The sequence below is a fragment of the Phacochoerus africanus genome, chromosome 8, assembly GCF_016906955.1.
Source record: "Phacochoerus africanus isolate WHEZ1 chromosome 8, ROS_Pafr_v1, whole genome shotgun sequence".
NCBI classification, from domain to species: Eukaryota; Metazoa; Chordata; class Mammalia; order Artiodactyla; family Suidae; genus Phacochoerus; species Phacochoerus africanus.
The window spans coordinates 9,995,434-10,019,230 of NC_062551.1; the positions used below are offsets into that span (position 1 = coordinate 9,995,434).

At 46.2% G+C, this 23,797-nt stretch overlaps 1 protein-coding gene across 1 annotated transcript in view; it reads right to left on the minus strand.

Moving 5' to 3' along the window:
• Window positions 1-22,247, minus strand: part of VAT1L (vesicle amine transport 1 like) — a 160,180-nt gene extending 137,933 nt beyond the window's left edge. The window contains exon 1 of the mRNA XM_047792222.1: window positions 21,901-22,247. Within this exon, the coding sequence (XP_047648178.1) occupies window positions 21,901-22,130 (230 nt within the window). The 5' untranslated portion in view covers window positions 22,131-22,247. The remainder of the gene's footprint in view (window positions 1-21,900) is intronic.
• Between the last annotated feature and the right edge of the window lie 1,550 nt (window positions 22,248-23,797).

Sequence of the window (23,797 nt, forward strand, 5' to 3'; positions counted from 1 at the left end):
AGGGACCACGAAAAACACAGGATGGGGGAGGTGATAAGAGAAACAGGGAAATTTGGAGACCAGCTCTTTCAAAAATAACTCTTCGCTTTGCATAGCAGAGTGCAGTGTATAATGTGCTTACATACACATTTCGTTCAACCTTGTAACCATCCCAGAAAGGCAAGATGCACAGATATTATGTTTCCCATTAAATTGATGTGGACTGAATTCCAAGTAAGAAAACAGACCTGTCAAAAACAACACAATTAGCACATGGCGGAGCTGAGACCTACATCATTGTCTTCAAGCTCCTTGATGATTGTATATCCCATGACACCATGAAATCTGAAATGCAAGTAAAGCCACGGTTACTAAAATCTGATTTCAAGACGCAGGGGCAAGAAGACTAAAGGAACATGGGGAAGGAAACAGACATAGGTCGTGGGTTCCAGTTCCTGCACTGTCTTCAGGGAGCGATGGGACCTTGGCTGCCTCTTCAAAGACCATTCCCCGCCCCCAGGCCCTCACCCCAGCTCTCATACTCTGTTTGTTTGATGGTACTTTATTGTGTGGGCTCTGCTTAAAATACTATCAAAATCAAAGTTCAGGTAGAGAGGAAGAGATGTTTGGCGGTCTTGCTAAAGGACACTGACTTGAGAGGCTCAGATTCTACCTAGGAGCTGAAGGAAGGCAAGGTAGCCTTGGCCTCTAGACTTCATATTATCTATTAAGTGAGGGATGTCAACCCTGTGACGTCTCATAAGAGATGTCTGGCTATCTTCATTTAGGTTCCTCTAGATTCAACAAATGTTGATGATGAGGCTACAGGTTCGGCATTATGGTATGGACCACTTTCATCTCCATTTTGTGCAAGAGTCAGGTTCAGCCTAGAGAAGATAAAGTACTTTGTCTAAGGTCCTATTGTAGGTCCCAGAACGGGGGTATGAGCCCTTGTCACATGACTTCAGAGCTCGAGTGTTTGACCGCTAGACTGTCATCCTGTTATCTATGAACTATGGTAGGCTGCTGTGCCCTCAAAACTCTGATTGGGGGTTGGTTAATTTCCCTTAGATATGGTAATGATATAAAAGAAGTCGTAAATTATTTCTGCAAGGACACGTGGATGACAGAAGAATTAGCCCATCTATCGTTTATTAATTTTCTTTTTAGGGTCACACCCATAGGATGTGGAAGTTTCCAGGCTAGGGGTCAAATTGGAGCTACAGCTTCCAGCCTATACCACAGCCACAGCAACGCCAGATCCAAGTTGCATCTGCAACCTACACCATAGCTCATGGCAACGCCAGATCCTTAACCCACTGAGTGAGGCCAGAGATTGAACCTGCATCTTCATGGATACTAGTCAGGTTCCTTACCACTGAGGCACAACAGGAAATCCCGGTTTGTTATTTTTCTGATTGGAGGTAAAACGGACCCAAAGAATGATTCAGCAAAGAAGGGACAAGTAGTCAGGGACAAAGTCCATTTTGGTCTCCAGGTGAAAGGAAGGCCAGGGTTGCTCATGGGGAAGGATTTCAGATCTCTCGCCATCTTGCTCCTCCCTCAGGTCATCAGTATCCTCAGCACTGACCACAGGAATCCATCAGACAGTTACATGCAGAATAATATGGAAAGCTTCCTCTTCCAGACTCTGACTGCTCTACTGATGCAGCTCAGCAGAGCCTCACTGTGTTTTGATCGCACACTTCAGAGAAATCCCAAACCTTGACCCATCACTGGCTCAATTAAGAGAGACACGGCCAAAAGACATAACTTCAGAAACCCACAGTTTTACTTACTGATAAGCTATTGTTGAGCATATCATTTGTTATGATATACATTCACTTCTTTATGAAGATAGGGACTTTTTCCTCAAATCTCAGCACGAACCTTGGTTGTATGGATCTTACAGGCCCAGCACAGTATAGCAACTGATTTTGTTTCTTTCTTTGCATTGGCTATTAGGAAGCTCTTGGCCAAACTGGTAGCACCCTTTCCCCCAAACTGCAGGGCCTTATGGTATTCATTGTCTATGTTATCCTCACACTCCATCTGAACTTTTTGAATGTTCTGGAGTTTTCATTTTGAAAAATCTTAAACCCTGTTAGAGTGCATCTCAAATTTGATTGTTCATCAGAATCTCCAGGGGTACTTGTTAAAAATCAGGTTGCTGGACCCCATCTTTGCATTCCTGACTCAGCAGGTCTAGGGAGAAGTGCAAGAAGGTGCATTTATAACAAGTTTCCAGGTGCTGCTGCTGCTGTTCATCTGGGAAGTACACTTAGAAATGCTGCATCATTTCTTTTTAAGCTCTTTCAAGTTGTTTTTGGAATGAGACAAGGTAAAAACTTAATAGATGATTATTAAGTAGATAAGAAAATGAAAAGCTCTCTCATTGTCCTCTAGGGCAGTTGAATTTTTTGATTCTAGTCCAAAGAATTACATTTTCTCTTGTTAAATGTGATCTTATTAGATTAGGTGCATCCTTCCAACTTTGGCTCTTTCTTGGATCCTGATTCTTTCATCCCAACACTTGGCTCTTCCTCCTCCTGGATCTGTATCCTCTGAAAATGTGGTTATCATGCCATTGACTTTTATGTCCAACTCACTGATAAAAATATTGGATACGCTGTCACCTTCCTGGCTGCTAAGGTTGTTTGTGAAGATCGCAAAAGATGTCCTGGAGGGAATTCAAGACAGAGGGCCAGCTGACGTGTTTTCAGTTTCTTCAACCATGAGCTCTTGTGATTCCCTACACATCTCTGAGATAGTTTGAATTCATGTCTAATAAGTACTCAATAAGACCGTGAGCCTTCCTCTTTGTGGGTGATGGCAGTCAATGCCCCTTCCCCCTGTAGCAGTGATTGATGACCACGTGGGTACTGCCTGACCGAGCCTCAAGTACAATCATTTTCTGGATGCATGTAAGGATCACAGTGGTGTTTCATAGATAGATAGAGAGATGGATCCTAAATGCATACATTTTGACCCCAGCTCTGAGGGTTCGTTTCTCCCATATTCTCATATGACATCAATATTGAGAAAAATTGCTCTAATAGCCTCAAATCAGCAGTTCCCTTGAAGAAGACTGGACTATCCTGGGTGAGGTGGCCCCTTTCTGCGATGTGTCCTCATATGGGGCTTTTTGATGGTAGGAGGGGCCCCCAAGAAGCTAGCAGATCTCCAGTTACCCCCATTCTCAGTTCTTGGATGATGGGGGATGGGAAGAAAAGAAATGGCTGGTGGCTAGTAATTGTAATACATAACACTTACGGGGTATATACTATGTTTCAGGCGTGGTGTTAAGTGTTTCAAAAGTGTGATGTTTAATTTTTTTGATGTGTTTGTGGGAGAAGGTGAGCGCAACGTCCCACGCCTCCGCCATTTTGATCCTTCCCCCCCAATTTTTACAACAACCTCTTAGCGCTAAGAGGTAAATGACATTACCCACAGTTTACAGAGAACGAAACAGGCATATCAAGGTTTACAAAGCCAAGGGGCAGAGGCAAGCATTGTCTCCAGAGGCTTTCTTTTTGAGAGACCCTATTTTCCTACTTACAAAGAGGGGACTTCTTGACCCATCTGTCACCCTGAGGACTTCCTGTTTATCGAGCAGATACTTAGTAGTAGATATCCAAATTTAGGAAAGGGCAGTTTTACAGAAGTCTGGGCAGAGAACTCACGCAGTCGAGAACTCACATGGATGTGTTAACAGACAAGATAACCATGGAATCAAAACACTGACCCCCAGAAAAGTTTCCCAGAGAATTGCTCCAGGGTCCTCTGTTGTCGTAAGCAAAGCTAAATCTAAATCCTTAGCTTTCACTTCCTGGCTCCTCCTCAAGTGAGTTGCCTCATGTCCTTGAACCTTGGTTTTCTCATCTCAAAAATGGATTAGTGACACCCTCACCCTTTTGGGTGTTGGTGTGGATTGTATGTGACAATGCATGTTAAACACGGTGCCTCGGATACCAGAAAAGCTCAGGAGGTGTGAGCTGCTATCACTGTCACCACCGCCATCACCATCACATAAGGAAGGTGTCACAGGCCAGGCAACCTGGGAAGCAGACTCTGAGCCTGAGATTTGGGTAGAGGAGGGCTGATGGGGGTACTTCAGGGAACAACACCTGGAAGGGAGTGAGGGAAGCTGGACTGGGTAGACGGAGAGGTTGAAACACTGATGTAGTAGGAAGAAGGGCTTGACTTATCCATGGAAAGTTCTGGAGCTAGGATGGTCCCTCAGGTCGCAACGAAGCAAGGCAAGGAGAATGGGCCTTTTAGCCGTTGCATTCGCTGGTCATTAGATGAGAGCTGACCCCAGAGAAGTGGTTCTGTCTTGGGCAAGGATGCTTCCTTTCAATGAGGGCAATTCCTCAGAAGGGAGGCAGCCACGAGTCCCCCAGCAGCCATCAGTCGGGGAAGCTGGGGAAATGAGCGCCTAGGAAATGGCCCAAAGGGGGTTCTGGGTGGGGTACCCCAGTATCCACTACAAGAGGGGTATTGCGATCTTCCTTTATGGCATTCTATTCCCTTCCGGGCACAGAGCAGTGGTCACTGAAGGTGAATGCTTATGGAGGTGTCCTTTGCACAGCAGCCCCAGAGGAGTAAAGACTAGAAGTTCTTATCGCCAATGCTGGGAAGGCAGAGAAGAGAATGAGCTGTTTAAATTGGGACCTAAAGGATGAGAGGAAACAGAAAGGGGAGATTTGCAGAGATCAAAGCGTCAAGATGAAACAGAGATAAAGGAAAAAAGAGAATGGTAAAGGCAGGTGAGCCATCACAACACATGCAGGAGTTGATCTTAAATGTTCTCACTATAAAAAAAGAAGCGCTAACTATGTGACAGGATGGAGGCGGCAGCTAATAGGACCTTGGTAATCATTTTGCAATTCATAAATGTATCAAATCAACACTTGTACGCTTTAAACTCACATAACATTATGTGTCAATCGTATCTCAATAATGCTGGAGGAAAGGGGGAAAAGGGAGCCCTTTACAAGGTTTTATAGCCAGTTTTCAGCTATGAGAAATATCCATGCAGGGTTGATAAACTCCTTGGGAAAATCCATGAAAAATAGTAGCTCAGGCTATCTGCTGGAAGGCCAAGGCCACAAGATGCTGGGGGAACAGCTGGGGGGAACACAGTTAAATTCCACGTGGGAACCTGGACCTCCCTCTGCTTGGTAAGTATCAGTGACCCAGTATTCATGGCAGCTGCTGCCAAAGGCTCCTAACATGAGGCTTTTCTCTGAGTAGAAGCAACCCTGGAAGGTGTGTCCATCCTGATTCTTCTCTCCTCTGGCTGCGGCTGTGTTCATCAAAGCAGTGAATTCCAAACCCAAGTTGGGCCTGAGAAACACGTGTTTGAGTCATTCCCTTATTTCCCCAGAACTGAAGTGTTTGTTTTTGTTTCTCCATTGCAGCCCATAAATTGACAATGTCTAGGGCCACAGGCACTGACCTCAGAAAATCTTGCTCCCAGTTCTTTTTTTCCCCTTCCTTCTTCCCTCCGTCCTTCCTTCCTTTCTTCTTTTTGGCTTTGTTTAAGCGCCCATTTTGTGATCTCAGGACTATGAAAACAGACTGATACAAAACTTCTCTGGAAGAAAAAACACTCTTCACCTAAAAGCAAGGATAACTTAAGAGTTCCCACTGTAGCACAGTGGGTTAAGAATCTGACGGCAGCCGCTTGGGTTTGAGTGCAGTAGGTTGGCTAAAGGATCTGGATTGCCACAGCTGTGGCGTAGCTTGCCGCTATGGCTTGGGTTCAATCCCTGGCCCAGGAACTTCCATATGCCATGGATGCAGCCATAATAAGATTTTCTTTAAAATAATTTTTAAAAAATAAGGATAACTTTTGTGCAAATCTCAGATGACATCTCTCATTTGAGAATAGCCATAACGGCCCTGGAGGACCTCAAGAGACAAAAACCATCTTAGGTCCATCAGAGTTTGTTCTCCACATATGTCAGGGGAGGGGCTGGAAGGGGGAGAAGAATTAAGAGGTACAAACTACTACACATAAATAAATAAGCTATAAGGGCATATTGTACAGCACAGGGAGTATAGCCAATAGTCTGTAATAACTCTAAATGGAGTATAAGTTTTAAAAATTGTGGGAGTTCCTGTTGTGGCTCAGCAGTAATGAATCCGACTAGTATCCATGAGGACTTGGGTTCGATCCCTGGCCTTGCTCAGTGGGTTAAGGATCCAGTGTTGCTGTGAGCTGTGGTGTAGTTTGCAGATGCAGCTCAGATCCCACATTGCCACGGCTGTGGTGTAGGCAGGCAGCGGCAGCTCTGTTTGGTGACTCCTAGCCTGGGAACTTCCATATGCCATGGGTGTGGCCCTAAAAAAACAAACAAACAAACAAAAAAAACCCTGAATCACTCTGTTATACACCTGAAACTTATACAATATGGTAGATCTGCTATACTTCAATTTAAAGAAGAAATGCAGGGCTCAGTGGGTTAAGAACCAGCCTAGTATCCATGAGGATATGGGTTAGATCTCTGGCCTCGCTTGAGATCTTCCATAGGCTGGTGAGGCCGTAAACCCCCCCCTCCCAAAAAAAAAAGCGGGGGGAGGGGAATAAGGAAAAGAAAAGAAAAGAAATGCAATAAAACAAAACATTATAGAAAAGAAGGAGTAACCTCTGAACAAATAATTTTGCTTCTGCTAAGATCTTCATCAACTAGTAAACAGACTCCTTTTCAAGTCCGTTAACCAAGAATAAATAACTAAAAACTGACACTCAAATTGACTAAATAAATAATTTGAAATGGTACATAAGCATAAGAGACAGGATAGAAGTTTTAAACTCAAAACTTTTCGACTCCACCATATTTTCTTTTTCTTTTCTTTTCTCTTTTTTCTTTCTTTCTTTCTTTCTTTCTTTCTTTTTTTTTTTTTTTTTGTCTTTTTGCCTTTCCTAGGGCCGATCCCACAGCATATGGAGGTTCCCAGGGTAGGGGTCCAATCGGAGCTGTAGCCACCAGCCTTAGCCAAAGCCACAGCAATGCAGGATCTGAGCCTCGCCTTCAAACTACACCACAGCTCATGGCAACGCCGGATCCCCAACCCACTGAGCAAGGCCAGGGATCGAACCCGCAACCCCATGGTTCCTAGTCGGATTCGTTAACCACTGAACCACGACAGGGACTCCAACTCCACCATATTTTCTAAACAGACTGTCACGTGTGATGCTAAAACAGAGCATGGGATAGTGTTAAGAGCCCAAATTCTTTTTATTTTATTTAAAAAAACATGTTCATGGCTGAACCATGGCATATGGAAGTTCCCAGACCAGGGGTTGCATCTGAGCTGCAGTTGCCAACTATGCCACAGCTGTGGCAATGAGGGATCCTTCAACCCACTGCGTTGGGCTAGGGGTCTAACCCACGCCTCTGCAGCAACCCCAGTCACTGCAGTTGGATTCTTAACTCCCTGTGCCACAGTGGCAACTCCAAGAGCCCAAATTCTAAAATGAACTTCCTGGTTTAAAATCTGACTCTTCCACTAATAAACAAACAAAAAAAAAAATAGAAAACTTTTTATTATAAGTACACCATTTCCCTCTATCTCCAGAGAAAATAAAATACAAAGAAGTTTTTTTTAAAAAAAGTGTTATAGATGCTCCAAATCCCTTCTCCCGGCCATGGCTACTGATACCAGTCCCCCCCCGTGTCTGTCTCCCCATGATCCCACCTGCCTCGTCTCACCATTATTTTTATTTTTATTTATTTATTATTTATTTATTTATTTATTTGTCTTTTTTCCTTTGCTTGGGCCGCTCCCGCGGCATATGGAGGTTCCCAGGCTAGGGGTCTAATTGGAGCCATAGCCACCAGCCTACACCAGAGCCACAGCAACGCGGGATCCGAGCCATGTCTGCAACCTACACCACAGCTCACGGCAACGCCGGATCCCCAACCCACTGAGCAAGGGCAGGGATCGAACCCTCAACCTCATGGTTCCTAGTCGGATTCGTTAATCACTGCGCCACGACAGAAACTCCTCACCATTATTTTTAGATATGAAACATGAAGTTCTCTAACACAGCTGATGTTTTCTGTAATCTCCCACTTTACCTGTTAAAGACATAAAGCTGTTGTTGCCCAGGCCAGATGCCTTTATCTAGAACATATGAACTGACGGGCAATACCAGCCTGAGCTATAGCTGTACAAGTCTGTTATTCTTCAGAGAGAGGAAATACATTCTGATCATACGTCCAAATTAGTATGCCGAACACAGAGGTTTCAAGCACAGAACAAAACGACCAAGAAGATACACTGAATGTCCAAATATCAAGAGCCGTTTTCAACAGAAACAGAAAAGCATGAATGGCTCCAAAACAAGTTCTCGTTAATGCCAAGCCTCCCCCTTGGATGTCTGGACCTGGAGAAATTTCTTTACCCGCAGCATCTCCTGCGGATACAGCAAGTATTCATTCCCAAGCAGGTTCCTGAAAAGGTAAACATCTCTACGGTCCAGGTTAGATGCTGACTTCAAACAGGTGCCTGGTGGTGACAGGTTATACAGTATATTCAATCTAATTTAGTTTTTTTCTTGCAATTCATCCATAATTTATTAAAACCTAAATTACATGTATATTTTAATACAAAGTCATATTTCCTTTTTTGCTTTTTAAAATTTTTATTGAAAGACAGTTGATTTGCAATGTTGTTTTAGTTTCGGTAATAGTCTTTTTTAGATTCTTTCCCATTATAGGTTATTACAGGATGTTGAGTATGGTTCCCTGTCAGTCTAATTTAATTTAAATTCAACAGACCTCCCATGATTCGGGGCTTGGCTCAGTACCAATGTTACAGTAGCGACAGTGACGTCCCTGCTTCCCAGGCGCTCAGAGATGAACGAAACCGATGACTGCACCGTAGGACAGCTCCCCGACGGGCAGTGGGACAAAGCCGCAACTAGCTCAGGGAGGGCAGTTACCAACTCATCTTCGGGAGTTATGGAGGCTTCCACAGCAGAGTGTCACTTAGGAAGGGCTGTGCCCTTTGCTCCCGTTCTCCCAGCATCTTCAACCTCATCCTGCCTCTCCACGGAGGGGAGAAGGCTTACAAGACAGTGCAACGTGCTTACTGCTTGACTGCTCATTGGCGCCCCAAAGAGAATGGGTTCGCATAGAGAAACAGTCCATTTTTGCTATATCATGACAGTTTATCTCCTAAGTCATTGCTGCTGACAACCTCCCCACCAATATTTCACAAAACAGATGTTTCAACAGGAAAAGAGTCAAGGCTAGAGCAACAGTGCCCCGCAGAACCTTCTGCAGTGATGGCAGCCACTAGCCATGCGTGGTTACTGAACGTTTGAGATGTCACAAGTGTGGCTGAGGAACCGAACTTTCAATTTTACTTAATGACCGTTTAAATTTAACTAGTCTTTATTAGAGATATGCCAATCAAAACTACAGTGAGGTACCACCTCACCCCAGTGAGAATGGCCATCATTAGGAAGTCCACAAATAAGAAATGTCGGGGGGGGGTGTAGAGGGAAGGGGACCCTCGTACACTGTCAGGGGGAATGTAAGTTGGTGCAGCCACTGTGGAGAACAGTATGGAGGTTTCTTAAAAAACTTAGAATAGAGTAACCATGTGAATTACCAATTCCACTCCTGGGCATATATCCAGAAATGATGAAAACTCTAATTTGAAAAGATACATGCACCCCATTGTTCATAACAACACTATTCATGATAACCAAGACACGGAAGCCATCTAAATGTCCATCAGCAGAGGGACAGATAAAGATGTGGTATATATATTTACACACACACACAGACACAGACACAGACACACACACACACACACACACACACACACAAATGGAATATTAGTCGGCCATAAAAAAGAGTGAAATGATGCCATTTGCAGCAGCATGGGTGGACCTAGACATGATCATACTAAGTGAAGTAAATCAGAAAGAAAAGGACAAATACCGTATATCACTTATATGTGGAATCTGAAATATGCCACAAGTGAACATACTTACAAAACAGAAGCCGACTCACAGATATAGAAAAGCAACTTGTGGTTGTCAAAGGGGAAGAAGTGGGGAGGGATAAGGTAGGCGTTTGAGGTTAGCAGGTAGACACTACAACATACGAAAGAAATAAACAACAAGGTCCTACCACAGAGTACAGGGAACTCTAGGTCAATATCCTGTAATAAACCATAATGGAAAAGAATATGAAAAGGAATATGCATCTATATGTATCACTGAATAACTCTGCTGTACCCTGGAAACTACCAAGACATTGTAAATCAACCATACTTCATTTTCTAAAAAAGTAACTAACCTAAGAAAGAGGCAGTAGCAGCATCACTACCCTGCTGTCTTCCCCACAGACTGTGAACAATTCCAAGGTAGAGACTTTGTCCTAAAATCCATCTTTTCCTGTTCACTGCTTAGCCCAGGGCATATCTGAGTCTGGCCAACAATGATTTCTCCACTGACGATGTAAGGAGAAAAATATCTAGGAGGGATGCAAGCTCTTTCCTTTCCTTCCGCTAAAGGGAATTATTGGTTGGCAGCCTTGCTGTGTCGTAAAGGGGAAACTGAGGAATCAAAGACCTGCTTGACTGAGGTGCTTTGGGAAGAGCAAGTATTTATCGTGGAAGATAAAAGAATTGATGTGAAAGGTGAGCAAAGAGAGAGGTGAGCTGGCAGGGGCGAGGTTCGAGAGGCTGGGAGAGTTTAAAGAGCACAGGGAGAGAGACTGGACAGAGGAGGATGTAAATTGGAAGAGAAATTCTTGGAGAAGTTTTTCTTCATAGCACAGATGGATCCAGCTTTGGCGTTTTCTCAAGGACGCAATAGAATTTGACAGTGCTTTTCAATTACATTGAAAATTGGGCTTCTATTCAAGAGTGAATTGTCCCAGCTAAATCTAGGATACAAAAAGGGGGGAAAAAGAATAGGAAAAGGAAAGAAGAATGCTGAAAAAGAGCAAAGGGAAAAAGTCGAGTCTCGAACAAGGGCTGTGGGTTGAGGACAGAGGCATCGATTCCAAGTGGGTGGGACGGTGCTTGGTGCCTTTGGTATTTATTTCCTATGCAGGAGCAGCCCCGGGGGCATGGACTGGCTCCTCTGAGGTCCTCAGAAAGGGTCTCCAGGACCTGAAAGCAGGAAGACCTGGAAGAACTATTGGGGGAGGGGCGCACGTTTTTAGCTGCTTTAGGCATCCCGGGTTCTGGCTGCAAAAACATTGAGTCAGAGTTTATTACAAGGTCCCCAGTCTGAACGGTTTTTAGTGAGTTTAGCTGGAGCATAAAGAGACTCCAATTACAAAATCATTCAGACCCATCATAGGAACAGTGGGTTTAATATCTCCCCATTAGCTGATTGAACAAGGTGTAGCATAGATAAATGAAAGGGAATTCTTTCTGACCTTAGGCAGGGATTTTTTTTTTTTTTTTTTAAGTCTGTTTCTTGATGGATAGTTACTTTAAAGAAGCACTGGGAGGAAGCGGAGGGGGATATGTAGAACGCAGTTTGAAAGCTTCTTTAGAGTTTACTGTAGAATTTAGACTGTCTGAGCCAGCGGAGTTGCCCCACTATGGATCTATTTGCATGAAAAGCAGATAAGCCTTCTGGGGGAAAGAGGAGAACTCACCCTAATGGAAATGAGAGTGGAAGAACACAAGCCTGGAGGAAGAAGCCTGCAGCTATTGATTCCAACTCAGATTGCTCTTCACCTTTAGGAGTTTTTGTCTCTAAGATGGAGGAGTATGTCTGAGAGAGGCCTTGGAATGAAAGAAAACCTGGCTCAGTTCCCAGCTCTCTTTGTCTGATTAGTTGTATGATCTCAAGCATGTTCTCCTACTCTTTTGATCCTGTTCCTTCATTTGGAAAATGTTGGGTACCCTAGAAATTGCTCTAAAACACTTAACACAGGGTCTGTGGCACACAGAAAGCACTCAATAAAGGTCATGGTGAAAATAATGGTGATAAGTAGTTAACAACAAGAGTGTCATTATCAGCTCCAAGCAGCAGGAGCACAGAATACAGGAGGTGGCATATTCTGATTTATAACCTATGTCGTTGGAAGTGGTGGGGAGTGGGGGCAGAGTGCAGTCTCAGCAGAGGGTCAGGCTTCACCTGTGATGGAGAGAAAATAAAACACCCTGAGTGGCTTCAGTGTATGGGGAAGAGAAGAACAGGGCAACAGGAGAGGGCCAGAATCAATGGGAGCAGCAGAACAGTGTTTCTGAGCACCAGCCAACACCCCCTAAGAAGCCCTTGCAACTCTCTGGAAAGTACTGAAGGTGGGGGGATCCCCATACCTACAAAGGAAGGTAGGAACAGTCCTCAACTCACTGCTGGTTTTAAGAGGTTGATTTTTTTCAATAATGTGGAATATTCATTTATTTTCCAATTTAATTGAGCTGTAACTGCCATACTCTATTAATTTATAAAGTGTACAACATAATGATTTGATGTAGGTATGTCTTGCACAGTGATTACCCAAGCGCATTTAGGTTAGTGAAGTGTTGTTTGAACATCCAGGCTGGCGGGGCCTGGGGTTCCCAGGGGTAGAAGCATCGCAGGAACACTTGAGTTAAGTGCTCTTGGGATAACCATCCTCAGAAGCCCACGCTGAGTTCTCTCCAAGAGCCTGAGTCTCCATGGAGCCGGATGTCCATAAAGAGGAAATGACAGAGTATCTTGAAACATCAGCAGCCCATGTCTCCAAGCCTTTAGAAAGTAGAAAATTTAGAGGATTCAAGAAGTGATCTTTGGGAAGTCCCATTGTGGCTCAGGGGTAACACATCTGATTCGTGTCCATGAGGACGTGGGTTTGATCCCTGGCCCCACATTCAGTGGGTTAAGGATCTGGCGTTGCTGTGGCTGCGATGCAGGTCACCAGCTGCAGCTCCATTTCAACCCCTAGCCTTGAAACTTCCACATGCTGCGGGTGTGGCCCTAAAAAGGAAAAAAAAAAAAAAAGTGATCTTCAGGTTTCAAGGGAACAGACCGTGTCAAAGAGAAGCAAAACGCTCCAAAAACATAGCCCCTTTGGAATTCTTGCCATTCTTCACTCAAAGAGCTGCCTGCTGGAGAGATGCAGGGCTCTTGCCAAAGAGATGAGATGACAGAGGGGCCTGAAGGCACGCTGGCTTGGATAGGCCACTGTTAGTATCAGGAAAGTCAGATTTCCAAGTGACATGGCCACGTGTGCAGAAATACACACCTAACACTTTGGGGGAAAGTCAGCTATAGATTCACTCTGTCACCACCAGAGTGCCTACCCTTAACCAAGCACCAGGCGTGGTGTGCCTCAGTCAAGTGGAAATGGGGACCATGTCTGGAACGTGCAAGGTTACCACAATCGTGGACACCTTGGACCCCTCTTTATAGAGTGATGGGCTTCAAAGCGGCAATTATATAGGTTATTTAATATGATTTAGTAACTCTGTGTTGAGAAGTGTAAGCTTTCAAAATCAGATACAGAGCTGCCTTCTCCAGCCCCCTCTCTGATTCTTCAGTTTTTCTGGGTGAAGAAGAGTCTCCTATCTGCCATGATGGCTTCCCTTTTGATCCATCCAATGTTTCTCTTACCTGCATTGTCTGGTAACTGCCCTCCATCCCATTTAGAGTATCAACCCGCCCACACACAAACACACACCACACACTGATGTCATGTGTTCCTGGTGGGGCTGTCAGTCATGATGCTCCGTTCTTCTATGTCAGGGTAGGAGGGCATAAGATGCAAATGTGACCAATCACAGCACCTCATCTTGGGCCAGAGAGAGTGAGAGAGATCCAGGGGCGTGAAGAGCCAATCACATTCCTTCCTGGATATATGAAAATTGAGAGAAAAAAACCTTGGCACGGGGGCTTGCTAAACTCACAGAAGCCACCTGGGGCGAAAGGCCACCATCTTTCCCAGTGTCAAGAAGGCAACTCATTGCAGTAGCCAAGTCCTATGAATCATATGAATCTAACCTATGAGAAGGTAAAAGATGAAAGAAGGAAAGAGGGGAGCCTAAAAGTCCCCCTCTTCTAGGGTCTCCATTCAGAAAACCATGAAATGTGGAAGGACTTTCTAAGGGTTTTGTTTTTTTGCATCTTCTCCCCACCATTAATATATATTAAGCATATACTATATGACAAGGACTTCATTCATTCAACAGATATGAAATGTGCCAACATCATTGCTGGATACTTTAGACATGATCTCTCTTCTTATCCTAACACCCGAACAATTACCCCATGGGGACTATAATTATCCCCATATTACAGATAAGCAAACTGAGGTTTCAAAAGATTAAGTCATTTCCCCAAGGTTATAGGTTGCTAACACGATCAGATCCAGGACTTGAATCCAAGTCTGTTTCACCTCAATGGTTAACTCTTTCAGAACCAAAAAAGCATCCTGATTGCCCTCCAGTTTGGGTGTTTCGTCAGTGCCAGGCCAAGAAATGAATCATTATCCTTCTTCTCATAGAACAGAGACATCCTGCCCTGGGCTCTGGGGACTACAAGCATTTGGAAAGTCAGGAGTAAGAGGACCCAGTGCTTTAACCTGTCAAGGGGGTTCAGTTTGGAAAAGCACTGGTTGGTATGTTCCCGGCTCCAGCACAGTGCTGGGGAAGACCCTTGACCCTTGGCTGAGGGTCAGATCATCAACAGAAGGGGACCGAGGACAGGAGCCCACTGCATATGCTCATCCAGAAAATAGCACGTTCAATGATGAAACAGCCCCTTTCACTGGAGCATCTATTTTATCTCTTGGGCCTTCAGACACTAATTTATTCATCTTAATATCATGGCTCCAGCCAATGTTCTGTGTAAGATCACACGCAGAGGAATCAAACTAATTTGAGATTACACGCCCGCTGCCCTTTCCTAGGAAGTCTCTTCTTGTGTCTAATTAAACTTTTTCTTCTATGACAAATGCCACGATGCCAAAAAAGATCCCAAGGAAGAATATGAGGTGGCAGGAACTTGGGGTCACCCGGGTGCTATGCCCCATGTCTGGGTGAACTTTGCTGTCAACAATGAATGTCAATGATTTTCCCAAATGTCATGGGACTGTGCTTCCTTTGAACACATGCGAACCAAACTCCAAAGGCTGGGCTGTTCTGCACACCCAACTACCAAAAAAAAAAAAAAAAAAAATCCCTGGGTCTGCCCTGGATAGGTGTGCACAGAGCTGGTGTGAGGGGGCAGAACATCAGTCCTGTCCATTCCCAATCCTGGGAATAAGACTCAAAAGCCAGCATCCTGCTGCCAGCATAGTTTGATGGGAGATTACCAGCCCAGGAACCAGAGGGTGGGTTCAAGCTCTGGTTCTGTCTTTTACAGCCCATGCAACTGAGGGAGGAAAATAACATTTCTTGAGCACCCACTATGTGCCAAGAGCAGTCAGGATGTTGACAGACTCTCAGCCAGTCTTCATAACAATACCCCCAAGTGGGTGTTATTACCAAGGTGAGGATACAGGCAAGTTGAAAGTGCTATTTGCTTAAGATCACACAGCCACAGTGAGGCAGGGTTAGGGGTCTGCACTCAGATCTGTTGTAGCTTCTCACTCTTGCCACTTTGTCTCTCAGTCCCCTTTTTTCCTCTCTTCAAAAGTAAGGATGATAACTTCATGCGTTGTGAGGGTCAGATGAAAAACAACGAGGATGATAGGATTTATTGTTGCAAAGATGCTGCACATGGAGAAGAGGGTGAGCTCGAATATTGGTCATCACTCCCTTTGCCCATCCTGGGCCACCTGCCATTGGCGTCTGTCTAACTAAGATCAGACTGCTGTTTATGGGAACCTATATGCCAGCTATTCTGTAAGATGCCGTATGCTTCCTTTTCCTATGAAATAGATGCATCACTGATTCTGAGCTTCCTTTCTTCCCGCAATTGCTGGGGAGACAAGAAATCCGTTCCATTATTGCATCAAGGATAGACACTCTCACCATCACCAACCCTCCCTGGGGAAGACACAGTTGATGGGAAAATGCACACTTCGATGCATCAGAAAGTCCCCTGAAGCAGCATCTCCATGCTTCTATCACCAGTAGGGCTCAATGTGACTCAGCAGAGTCATCCTTCCCTGTCACGTCCTCATAGCCCCATCCAACACAGAGTGATCCAGAACACTTTATTCTAGTCTCTGTGCCAGAGTGGCTCCTATCTCAGGCATTAGAGACCTTCCAAGCAATTTCTCGGTTTTGCAAACATCTGTGTCACTTGACCTCATCTGCCCCATTTGTTTATTTGAGTAAACCCAGGGAAGATCATACTGGTCATATCTCATTGAATTGGCCTTGTCAGGGACACTTTAATGCGGCCTTGTTTGGGAACATTCTGCGCTCAAGTTGCCGATGCAGCAATAGACCACTGGAGGCAAAAGGGGCAGAGGAAGGAACTCAGGGTTTGAGCGGAGATTGTGTTTAATCAGCATGGGTATTGCGGGTCAACAGGCATGGCAGCGTTGTCCTAGGTGGATCCCCAAAGCATCCTGTACTTCAGAAATGGAGGGAAAGTGGATGCCGTTCGGAAACACGATGGCCATTTTGGCAGGGGAGGGGGCAAGATGGCACCATGCGGTTTTGAGTCTCATCAGCTGTACTTCAAATCCATCAAATGCATTCACGGTTCTTCCTCTGTATTTCTGAGTCCAGTCTTTGTGCCTCTCTGTCTCAGTCTTTTACTGTCTCTCTGCCCCCCCCACCATGGTGCCTTTGGCCCTGTGTCTCTCTGACAATCTGACTCCCCCACATCAAGAGTCTAGGAGGAAGGCAGACTTGGATTTTGACCCTATTCTTCCACTTAGCAGTGTGTGCTCTTCACCTGTCTCTGAATGTCAGTTTCCTCATCTTTAAAGTGGAGATAGGACCACCGATCTTGCTGAGTTGCCATTAGGAGAAAATGAAGAGCATGTAGCAGGCTTGTAACTCCTTGCTGGCTGACAGCAAGCGCCCAGTAGACCTGAGTCCCCCCCGCCCAGCTCCAGTGCGCTTTACGCTTGTGATACATTAGGATCCTACCAACCTGCTGGCTTTCCTCTAGCGTGGCCTGCCCTCAGCCCATTGGCAGATCAGCCAATGGAGCCCTGACTGGCTGGAACTATTTTTCATCCAGTTGGTCTCATTCCAGCAGTCTCATGCAGCCTCTTGCTATAAATCAGTCTGGGAAAGTAAACGTCCCCCATCCATTAGTGCCTTTCCACCACAAGCCAATTTGAGCCACAAAACAGACAGGCTAGTTAATGGCCACTTAAATACGTTCCTAGTGCCAATCTGGAGACCCTCAGCCTCAAATCCTACCCATTCTTGTCCAAGAGAAGCTCCCCCATGACAAGACTGCTGGCAACATAGGCACAGGTCTGACCCCTATCAGCTGGCAGGGGGACCACAAACCCTAGCTTGCATAGAGCAGTTCCAGTTTGTCCCTGCTGTCCCAGAATAATTATTAATAGTGCCCTTTTCACTCTTCAAGAGTTCCGGTCTGAATGATAAATTCTCAGGGTTATCTATGGAAATCAAGAATAATAGTTTAAATAATAATATCCAGCATTCATGGACCACTTGCACTGTGCCAGGCATCACTGCCAAGGTCCTGATGGACTGTGTATCTCATTTAAACCCCCTTCCAGCCCTATGAAGGGAGATGCTATCATTATCTCCATTTTATAGACCAGGAAGCTGAAGAGGAGTAAGTGGCACGTTCAAGGTCAGTTAGCATGAAGGGCACTGTTTGTGTCTCACTCAGATCCCTTTTACTGGGCTGTGCACCCATCCACCACCTGAGAAGAGAGCTGGCAGCTCAGAGCTCAGAGCAGTCGCGCCCCCTCTTTGGTGGAGAACTGCCCTCAGCACCAAAACTGCCTCCGCTTGACAGGTTTCCCGCCCCCACTCAGGGAGCAGCTCGGAGCCCATAAGCCACTGATGACAGGGCGTCAGGGGTGCGGGGACACAGAAGGCTCCCCCCATCACTACCAGGTCAGGTGGACTCTGTGATTCAACTCATACTCCAGAACTCCTGCTGGGGTCCAGCAGAGACCCAACTCTTCTTGGCTCCCTCACCTGCCCTAGGCTGCTTTCTTGCTCCCATTCACCTGAAAGCACCCCCTCCATCAACCACTTCAAAAAGCATCCGTGCTTCAGACTCTGCCTCCAGGGGATCAGACCTGAGATAGCCAGTTGGCAAGTGGCTGAGGTGGAGCATATGTCTAGGAAGGTCTCGCTCTGCATTACTAGGCAGATGTGATGGGATATTGCCTCCACTACATTCGTGATTTAAATGATGGCCTCCAGGGCATCCAGTCACCAGGAAATAGGTCATCGAGGCACAGCTACGAGAACAGTCACAACTACTGTTTACTTAGTGCCGACACTGGGCCCGTCGCTTTTCTTGCATCCGGTCCTCTCAACACCATGACATTCATCTAATGATCTCCATTTTGCAGTTGAGACATGAAAAACTTTGGAGAAGTTAAGAGACAGTTTCCCCAAGGTCACACAGATCCAGTGTCTCCAAAGACCATGTACGTTTTCTGCTCTGCCCCTTAAATGGCTTGCTGTCTAAACTGTTTGACGAACAGTTGATGAAATGGGTTCCCCATCAAAGCTGATGTTCTCATAACAGTTTAGACAGGAAACTAGACTGGCCTCTCGCTCCCACCCCACGCTGCCCACAGTGGTTCCTTCTAAGCTGTGTTTGACCATCAAACCTCCACTTTGGGGGGAAAGCCATGTTACTGGGGGAAGAGCCAGAGAATGTTTTCTTCAGCCAGACATAGACAGATCAAAGGAGCCACATTCACTAAAGAAAGGAAAGAAAGCAAGCTTACACGCCAAAGGTCCACAGAGGTAAATCACATCTCTTGTGGCCTTTTCGCAGAGGGAGACAAAATTGAATACAAGGCAAACAGCAGGACTTTAAAGAGAGACAACCCAGGATTCAAGTTCTGTCTGGGTGAGGTTTTAAACAAACCACTCAACATCTCCAAGCCTCAACTTACTCTACCACATAACCTGTCTCATTGGACTATAAATAGAGGCATAAATGAATAAAATATGGATTTTTTTTTTTTTTGCTGCCTCTTCTCTTCCATTTTCAGAAAATTCATACAGTAACAAGCTTGGACCCTCACTGTAGGTCTGAATAATACTAGTTCAGATGTAGTATGCTTTATTCTCTAGCAAAAGGCCTATCCTATTTGACGATAAAATATTTCCATTAAAAATAGAGAACAAAAAAAGAGAGAGAGAGAGAGATTGAGAGAGAGACACATAAAAGGGGAACCTTCATCCAGGAGGCCATCAGCTGATTCATAAAACTTCAGCATGACTCATCTGGGCTCCCAAGGTTGGACGTACAATCAATGGCATCGTTGGCCAGCCAATCCTAGCCCAGTGGAGGAGGAAAGGCCCAGCAGGCAACCTTCATAAACCGATTCCAGTCCCCACCTGCAAAACCGATTAACTCCACTTCCAGCGTGGGGAAGTGAAAATCACTCTGGGCCCTTTGCAATATTGTTTTCCAAATCCACCCCCCCCCACAATGGCTGGTTGGCTTTCTGAACAGCTGGGGTGGGGGATCCACAATGATTCCACTGTGTGTGTGTGTGTGTGTGTGTGTGTGTGTGTGTGTGTGTACAGCTCCAGTGAAGAACAGGCTTGTGTGTCTTGTCTGGCTTTGAAAATCAATCTCCAGGCTTTCATCCTGACATTTATTATTTCACAATGCCTCAGGTCCTCTCAGCATTTATGCAGTAAGCAAAAGGCTGGACCAGCCTCCCAGGATAGACCATGATGGGAGATGATATAAAAAAAAGAATGTATACACACACACACGCATATATATATATGTATGTATGTATGATTGGGTCACGTTGCTGTACAGCAGAAATCAGCACAACACTGTAAATCAACTACAATTCTTAAAAAAGAATGAAAAGGACTACTTAAAAAAAAAAAAAAAAAGCTGGAGAACCCAGACTTATGTGCCCTGCAGATGGGTCTCTTTTCTTATAAAAAGTAGCTTCAACATTTTCACTCTCTGAATATACACTCTGACAAAGAGTCTGAGAACCCAGTCGTCAGTTTGAAGGGAGGGTCATAAATTACACAACATACACACACATAATAAAAACATATAATATTTCTGATTAGTGGTCGAGGATGGGGAATTATTGATACACAGTTTAAATTTTACTAGGCAGATGTTCTTCCACCAGCAGGTGAGGAAAAAGAATGACTCAACCATCCCCCTCCAGGCACCTTTCCTCCATCTCTTCGTTCCACAATGATGTAGTCATTCAGCAGTAACTTACTCAGGACGTCCTGGGTACCAAGCTCCGAGGCAGACATTGGGAATTTATTGGTGAGCTGGGCGGAGGTAAAGCTCAGCCTCTGGGGATCAGTCAGCTTGGTTCAGCAAGAGTTAACAAAACAGAACTGGATAGGATCCCCCAGTTTGCCATAGCCTCTTGCCCTGACCTGAGTTTCCCAGAGAGAGACCCCGTCCATGTTCAGAGTCAAACATGACCCGCCCCTCCGATGAGGAGTGAGCCAGAGACCAGTGCCTCCCTCCCTCCAGCTGCCTCCCAGCCTGGCGAATGAAAGCTGAGCCAGCTCTTAAAGTGGTCAAGGGGTGGGGAAGCTCCTTTGCATTTATCTTGCCTCTAGGCAGTTTCAGATTCTGAGTTCTGGCGTCTAATCTGAACCTGGCTGCTGCTTTAGGGAGCAGCATCTATTGGGGGATTTCAAACACAGCGATGGGAAGGGATGCACCCATCTCTCTGTGTTCACAGCAAGTTCCCCCTGAAAGCTTCCCACGGTGCCGCTGCATAGACATCTCCAAGTGTCGGTCCCGTCAACCCTGGAGGCGAACCCTCCCTCCCCAGAACTCTGGGGAGATGACCATATAGTGACAGTGCAAGAGAGGCTTCTACACTACAGGAGGAATCCCAGCGGGAGTGGGAAGTAGAAGGGTACTTGCGTGGCTGAGCTCCTTCTGAGATGGGAGCAGCAGTTTGGAGAAGATGAGCAGTTTGTTTGTTTGGTTTTCCTCTTTAGAGAAACACAGAAGATGCTAGTGGGGAAGTGGGAGGGTTAAGTAGTAGCTTCGGCCTCATGATTTGCAGGGCTTAGATGCTGGGTATCCCCTAAATCCCAGTTCCTTTTTCCATATCAGACCAAAAGGAGGGGAGGGTGCAGCCCTGAGGAGTCAGGACGCATTTCCCCAGCCCTGCACCCTGTCCCCAGCCCCACCAGGACAATAACTAGATGTTAAGAAAAAGATGCAGTAACAAATCCTGGCCATGCCACTTAGTGGCGGCTGAATGATCTGGGGCAAATCACTCTCTGAGCCCTCGCTGCCTCACCTGTAACGGGGAACAATGATGGTACCTAACTCACTGCGTCCCAGGAAGTATTAAATAAGATCGCACACATAAAACTAAAAAAAAAAAAAAAAAAAAAAAAAAAAAAAAAAAAAAAAAAAAAAAAAACCACCAAAAAACAAAATACGATGGCTGATACACGGTTAGCCGACGATTGTTAATTTTTTAGCTATGTTATCATCAAACCCCCTCTCCTGGCAGCTCAGCTGTCCTACCCCACGGAGAGCTCCCGCAGCGCAATCTTCGAGACCCTGAGCGAGGGGCGCCACCATCCACCTTTCCCCTCCCGGGAGCGCACAGTCTCCTCCGGTCACCCCTACATCCAGCTTGGGAAGGGCGAGGGCCACCTCTAGACATCTCCCCACCATCAGCCGGCCAGGGGCCGCGGGGTGAGACTCGGGTGAGGACGCGGAGTGGGGACGCCCACGGAGGCTCTTCCCAGGGCAGCGTCGTCCCCACCGAGGCTCTGCCACCCGCTCCCGCTCCCGAGGAGCTCCATGCACGCAAAGAGAAAGGGAGAAAAGCGCGGATACTGAACCAGGCTTTGACGCGGATCTTGAGCTCGCCGTCCTGCGGCTCAGGCATGGCCTTCCGGGTGACCCGCAGCTTGTTGAGTCCCCCGAAGCCGGCCAGCACCACGGCCCGCATCTCCTGGGCGTCCCCGAGGCGGTGAGAGCCGCCGCCGCCGCCCTCCGCGGGCTCCTTGCCTGCCTCCTTCTCGATCATTTGCTCCGTCTCCTCTGCCTTCTCCACGCCTTCCTTGGCCATGGCGCGCGGGGGCGCGGGGCGCACGGGCTGCAGTGGCTGTGGCGCGTGGGGCTCGGGGCTCCTCTCCCGCGGGCTCCTCCTGTTGAATGTGGGATGCTCCGCGGTGCAATGGCTGCAGCCTCTGCGAGCCGCGCCGCGGTCCACAGCCTCCGCCGTAATCCTCCCAAGAGCTGCGCCCCCACCCCACTCCACCTCGCTCCCCACCGCCTTTCCCTGCCAGAGTGAAGCCTCAACTCCAGTTTCTCAGCCAGTTTCAAATCAGGCTCTTGATCTTAGATCCAGAGTCAAGGTATGCCCAAAACTCGTGAATAAAACACGCAGAGAGAACGCCATATCCCCGTCCTTGGGCCCATATACTTCGTTATATACGGCGCAGGCTGAGCGCCTTGAAATGGACAGAGATGCACGTTTAGGCCTGGAGGATGCCTCCCCGCCCCAAGGTTGCCTCCTCTCATGGATCTGCGAGGGCAGAGGGGACAGAGGGGATACCGGGCTGTTTCTCAAGTCACTGGCCATGGCCAGAAGGATGGAGAGGTTTAGGATACGGGAAACTAGAAATCCCGCTCACTTCTCTGAAGCGTCCAGACCCAGTCTTTGTACTTGGGACCTCCAGGGTTATAGCAGATGCTCTTCACCCAGCACCGCCAGGAGCATTTCATGATGGCTAATTTTCACCATTTGCACTATTTGGAACCATTAAAGAGACTCCAAAAAAGAATCCTGTACCAGAAAAGGATCTTGTTCTTGTTTTGACCGCCTATCCCCAAAATCATATCAACAATACACTCCCTCCCCAACACAGGCAACACAGTCACACACGCGCACACACACACACACACACACCCAACAGTAACAGACTTTTTTGTATTTTGTTATCAAGCCCTTTGAAAGAGAGCTCTGAGAAACAGTTAAGACTTCTTAGGAAAAAAAGATGAGGGGGTTGCCTTGCAGCAGTTTAGAGAAAGACACAGTTGAGAAGTGCTAGGTCTATATTCTAGTAACTGTGCAGCAACAACCGGCCTTGGGATCTTGGATAATTCAGTCTTTCAAGCCTCAGGCTTCCACCTCTGTAAAATGGGTACATCAATTTTCTGTATTTGCTTTGCACTGAATGCTGGGCTAGATACAACTCTTGGCCCCTACCTTTAAGGAACTCATTCTTGGAACATGAGGCGGAGATGGACACAACCTACAGAGATACATGACACAATGAAGGGTTTCAGTGCATCTTTTCCATCCATTTCCCCCTTGGCCTCTCTGCTCTAATGTCTGGCCCTCTATTCCTCAAAAAGAATATTGGTTTCCCTCCTACCACTTATTATTCCCGGGCCTGGAATGTATGTCCCACCTCCTTCAACTGGTTAATTCTTACTTCACTCTCAGTTCAAGCTCCCATTTCTTCTGAGTGGCTCCCCAACCCCAGGGTGTGTCAGCATCCTGTAGAATAAACTCTCATGACAGTTTGTAACAAACTTTTAGATGATTACCTGATAATGTCTTTCCCTTTTCCAACTGTAGTCTTCATGTGAGTCAGGAGTTATTTCTGTGTTCATTCAGCATGGTTTCCCCCGTGACTTAACACGTGATTGGTACAATAGACTATGACAAGAAAAATGCTTGTTGAATGAATAAATGAGTCCGTGCATGCAGATGTTACTGTTGGGAAC